General features: G+C 37.1%; 1 protein-coding gene across 1 annotated transcript; it reads right to left on the bottom strand.

The window, feature by feature from the left end:
• Positions 1 to 424: 424 nt before the first annotated feature.
• LOC121968627 (cation-chloride cotransporter 1-like) lies at positions 425 to 4,857 on the bottom strand. The gene is made up of 6 exons (XM_042518944.1): positions 4,743 to 4,857; positions 4,481 to 4,595; positions 3,654 to 3,848; positions 2,750 to 3,147; positions 1,742 to 1,903; positions 425 to 1,587 (listed from the first exon to the last, which is right to left on the bottom strand). Exons 1-6 carry the CDS (start codon positions 4,840 to 4,842, stop codon positions 497 to 499), a joined length of 2,061 nt encoding a protein of 686 aa, XP_042374878.1. The 5' UTR covers positions 4,843 to 4,857; the 3' UTR covers positions 425 to 496.
• Positions 4,858 to 5,420: the final 563 nt, after the last annotated feature.

Here is a 5,420-nt window from a genome sequence, read left to right as displayed (position 1 = left end):
TTCATCAGAATCCCAAATAGTTATGTTCGACAAAACTTGGTAAAAGTGTAAATCGAAATGGGGATCCAACAGACAGAGGAAAAGTTAATAAATAGATAATTAGATAAATTTTAGGTCAATTCCGATTATGCTTCGAATATACCGAAATAATTGGCACAAGGCCAACATCACCAAAAGCACAACATTTGTTATATCTTATTTTTGTAATTGATTTTTTTTTTTTTGAAAAAAAAAAACTTACGTCGACAATCAAAGTTGTTGAGTTCAAGCCTTTAGCTGAGCTTGACAAGCAGCATCCATAGACTTGAGATTGCTGTATCAAAAACGCAAGAAATAGTCCTGTAAATATACACTTTCTATTGGATTGTCAATCAGACAGTAAGTTTTTTTTTTTCAAGCATATGAAAATTGAGGTTCCCATAAGTCCAAAAAAGAATCAATGAAATAATTAGGAGTTTAATGAAAATTGAAAATCGAGACAAAAAGGCAATTACAATTATGTGAACAGGGTAACAACATCTCTCCTATATCCCTTAACTATCAACATCCTTGGCACATTCTCAACTAAGAGATCCATATACTCCATGTAGAAATACGCTGGGTGATTTAGAGGGGGTGGAGGGAGGCTGACCAACACGACAGCTGCCATTCGTGAGTATCCAAGGATCGTCGAATTTAACTTGAGAGTCGTATAAAGGAACTTATCGACCTGTTGCTCGTTTACAATTACTGGCTTCCCATCAGCCATCAAGGGCCTTCCTTCACTTTTGGCAGTGTCCTTCATGTCAGAAAGGTACTTTGCAATTCGGCGTTGTGCGCCCGTAAATGCCTCCATCGACTCATCTTGTTGACCTTCATGGTTAGTATCTGACTCCCATGACTTCATTGGTATAACAATTACCTCAGCTTGCATGCGGAGGTCGTAAAGGAACTTCTTAACATCAGCCATGAGAACTTCAGCTTCTGTGTCCTCTTCGGCAATGCAAAAGACTTGAATCTTGCAACCCTCAAAACTTTCTTTTGTCAGGAGGAGCTGGGATAAGAGAAGCATGAGTCCCCCATCTCTCACGATCCAGTAGAGGTCAATCGTGCCAAATTGTCTTTGATATTCACCCGGCCATTCGTCGAGGCCCTTGACAATTACAACTGCTTTGTTGGCGATAATGCAATCATTGATGATGCTGACGAAAGTAGATGGAATCTGGAAGAGGTTCTCCCGGCGCCATATCTCCGGGTATCGCATAACTATAATATTGGGTTTAAGGTTGCCTAGTCCCATTGTCTGGACAATACCACGAAAGCCGTCAGACATTGTTGGAGCAACTATAATCTCAGCTACTCCTTCACAGCGTTTGTAGTTGATGTAGGTGCTCAGCTGACGGCTGATGGCCTTGGCATCCTCTGCCAATTCATGATAGTCACCATCAATAATTGAGACAAAGATTGACATCCCTCGACCCTTTTTCTTCATGCAGTTAGCGAAATCTGCTAGTTTTGGATGACAAGGAACATTTTCAGGTAGTTTTCCCCACGGTCTGCAGAATATGAGCGGGATAGGGTACCAATTTTTAGGGTGTACCTGGTTTGCTGCAACAAAGGACAATTATAAGAAACCAACATTTGTAGCGGCTCTGCTAAACCAGATCGTGACGGCAGTATTTATAGCATTCAGCAAAAGATGTATTAAGCAGCATATTTTTCCTTGGAATCATAACAAAACCAGTATCTTGCGAAGGCATACCTCCCAGTGATCGAAGGCTACGCAAGGCTAGTTGAAAATAGGCACTCTTAAATCCATCCCCCCAGTCTCCAGCCTTACCTTTTTTGCTCACATAATAATATATCAGGCTAGCAAGGGCCAGAGACACCACAGTGAATAACCAGGAGATCAGGAACATGATCACTGGACAGAACAAAAATAATCTTAGAAATAATGAAAAAGAGATGCCCATGGACTGCTTTTCTAAAGTTAAACAATTAGGGACAAGATATTTAATTTGCAATTTACTATTTCTTGATAATTACTGCAAGAAGCAAGAAGCAAGAAGCAAGAAGCAAGAGGAAAAGGAATGAGCTTGCAAGCAACATCTAGCTCAACACCATATATTAGTTCTCAAATTCCATATTAAGAAAACACAACATACTTGCAGGCGTTCATTTTATAAAAAAGAATCAAAATGTAAGATCATTAAAAACATGAAAGCAAGAGAAAAAGGAAATCATGAATTCCATGCAGAATAGAATATCATATGGTTGATCAGATATGTCCCATTCTTTCAAATTTGTCATGAATAGACAACGGGAAAAAAATCTAACACTGATTGATTGTTTCACAACAACATGATGAATGTAGTACTATATATTAAATGCTCTCTAATGAAAATAAAACATGACAGATCTAAAGAGTTATTAGAGAATTTAGCATAACAGCATCAGTCACAACCAGTAGCAAGCCAAATCACTACTGACTTAATAAGGTAAACAAACTGATGTATAAGAACTTCCAGACTTCTCAGAGAAGGTTTCCTGTTAATTTGTACATGAAAATTCTGAAGCCTTTGAGTTATGTGGTAATTACTAATTCCTATGTATTTTCAAACTTATATTTTTCTTTTGTATACTGCAATTTGGTCTTGTACTGGCACATCCATTCGATGTAGTTTGTATATTATACAATTTCAAATTAGACACCTCAAGATCTAGTAAGGCTAGCAAAAAGGAATGACTTTCTCCATGCAAATGGGCATACCAATGCAAAGAGATGCTCCAAGAAGTGACAGACTCCAATGGTGAAATTTCCATCTAGGGCGCCAGCTAGGAGCATCAAGTAGGTCAAGAAGGAAGCTAGATAAGTTGACTCCAGCATAACAAAGCAGGAAGAACATAGTTATAGTAGGTGTTATCAGATCCAGATTTCCAATTATAACACAGCAGATACAAACAAAGGCAGTAAAGAGAGTTGCCAAATGTGGTTCTCCTTCTGTGGCCATGAAATATTTAAGAACTGGGAGAATGTCATCGTTCGCTATTGCTGCGAGCAAGCGCGGTGCGCCTGTCAAACTCTGAAGCGCTGCACCTAAAGTAGAGAGAACAATCCCAGCATATATAATCGCTGGAAAGGGCCAAGCAACTTCAGCAGTAAGAAGCCTGCACAATAAGGGAATAGGTCCAGCAACGAGAATAAACATTTAGGTCTGAAACACAGAGGAATATTGCAAGCACAAGAGTTTAATGTTACAGCCTTCGAGGCACTTTTTCTCTTCAAACCCAAGAATATTTTCCAGTAAATTTGACCTACTTTAACATACTGTTAACCTAGCATAACTATGTTTTCAAGTTAGGAAACATATTAAGAAGCTTTATGATGAGGAAATCATAAAAATACCATATAATCACATCCACATGTTCTTTCCCTTTTCAGGACCTACAAAACTCTTCTTTCTGGCGTGTAAATTTTTGATAGACAGATTTATTCTCTTATAGAAACAACAGCAGCTTCAAGTGCCAAAGTAAGGTACAAAAATTGCAAATTCGCAAGACTAAACAGAAGCTTGATTTGCAAGCAAGGTGATAGATTTTGTAGATGTTACAGGACTTTATAGTTTATACTCTAAAGCACTATCTATATGATAACATAAGGAATTTTTTTTTACCGATTTGTCAGTAGCTCTTCTCTAGTGGCCAAGGATCCAAATAATATAACTGATATAAAATATAAAAAGGAGGTAATAAGTGTTGCAGAAAGTGTTCCAATTGGTATAGAGCGCTGTGTATCCTTCAAAGATGCAGATCGGTTTGAACCAGCCATGATTCCTGTTACAGCTGGAAAGAATAGACCCACCAATGCACTACAAAGAATAAAAAGAGAGAATAGAATATAAAGTTACTTCTTTACCATTTTAACTTGTACATATTATATATACTCAAAAGGGAAGGTGCCTAAGCTAAATTCCAACCTAATACATAAAGCGAACATAGCCAACTAGCACAGATGATATCCTGCATAAGAAATTTAATATGAAATTTGAACTCACAAGCTCTTACAATTCGGATATTAACAAACTGATCTAGTAAACAAATCTGCTACTGTCTTGTGGACTTGGGTTTGAAGCTTTGATGTTTACAAAAGCACAGTGAGATGCAATTCCATGGAACATGTTTAAATTCTCCAAATGAAAATAACATAAGCTGAATACTCTCGTCCAACAAAGTTTTATAATATAGTGATGATATTTTCCTTCATCTCAGCATACAACTGTGAATTACTTATATTCATTAAATTTCGTGCTTTGTCATATCACAGCCACTTTCTACTAGCCCCAGAGCACAAAATTTCTTATCAGCAGGTCTTAAGCAAGGACCTTAAGGCAATATTCAATTCAAGCAAACAAATAGGGATAGCCCTTTAAAAACCATACTACTAAACCTCACCATTATTCTTATGGGAAAACATAGATATGCTAAAAGTAATAAGACTTACTTGAAATTCCAGTATATAGGTCCTTCTGGATCAGGTATTCCGGCATTTGTAGTAAACTGATAATCAGAACTCCAATTCTCTTTGAATGTTTTTAATCTCAATCCAGTTATACCACCTGTTCCAGACTCCAAACAGAGCAACATATGCATGAGTCCACAAACAACGAAAGAAAAAAATGCAACTCATCCATAGAAGAGTTTATTGGCATACATAAAATAGTAATCAATTTTGATTAAAAAGAAAAAAAATAAAGGAATCTTACTCGAGCCATCACCCTTTGGACCTGAAAGAGCTCCAATGAATATGCAGGAAAGTGAAAAAAGTACAGGAACCAAGAAAGCTGGAGCTACCCTGTTTATCATCTTTACTCCTCCAAACACAACAAAGCAGAGAAGGATAGTCACAATAACTCCATAAACTTGGAGGTCATGCAAACTTGGAGTTGATATAGTTGTCATTACTTCAGTTATCGTACCATCAGCAGCAGTGCTGTTAGTGATGAGTGTGACAGTCTCTAAAAACACCAGAAGAAATACAATTAATAAGGATAAACAAGAAGTAAGAAATCAGATAAATGAAGCATTGGGGTCCTCGTTGCATCAAAAGGAAAACATATCCTTAAACTAACAGTGTCCTACACTCAAGAAACTGAACCTAAGAAATGTATTTTCATGGTTTAAAATTTTGTACCGCGTCGGGACATTGGTACCAGCACTGGCACCACTGGCTGCCACAATCCGATAGCGATCTCTGTGAGGTTGCGGAGGCACCGCGATCCCATGGCTACCTCTGTGGGTTCGCGGGGGACCGTGATCCACATTTTTTCCTTTTTTTATAACAAAACTATTTTATTTTTTATATTTTTTAATTTTTTTAATATTTAAGTTAAAAAATTTATTTTAAATTAATATATTTTATATTTAAAAAATATGAAAGCACA

Source organism: Zingiber officinale, chromosome 3B (assembly GCF_018446385.1).
Source record: "Zingiber officinale cultivar Zhangliang chromosome 3B, Zo_v1.1, whole genome shotgun sequence".
Classification (NCBI taxonomy): domain Eukaryota; kingdom Viridiplantae; phylum Streptophyta; class Magnoliopsida; order Zingiberales; family Zingiberaceae; genus Zingiber; species Zingiber officinale.
Note: the sequence above shows the minus strand (reverse complement) of the source record. Positions and strands in the feature narration are given on the sequence as shown.

What these genes read in the sequence shown, in the direction of transcription:
- LOC121968627 (XM_042518944.1), bottom strand. Translation starts at nt 4,842, where the DNA reads ATGATAAACAGGGTAGCTCCAGCTTTCTTGGTTCCTGTACTTTTTTCA. An exon ending in TCCAAAGGGTGATGGCTCGA is followed by an intron (nt 4,596 to 4,742) that starts GTAAGATTCCTT and finishes AGTCTGGAACAG; the next exon opens with GTGGTATAACTGGATTGAGA. An exon ending in TAGCCTTCGATCACTGGGAG is followed by an intron (nt 1,588 to 1,741) that starts GTATGCCTTCGC and finishes CCTTTGTTGCAG; the next exon opens with CAAACCAGGTACACCCTAAA.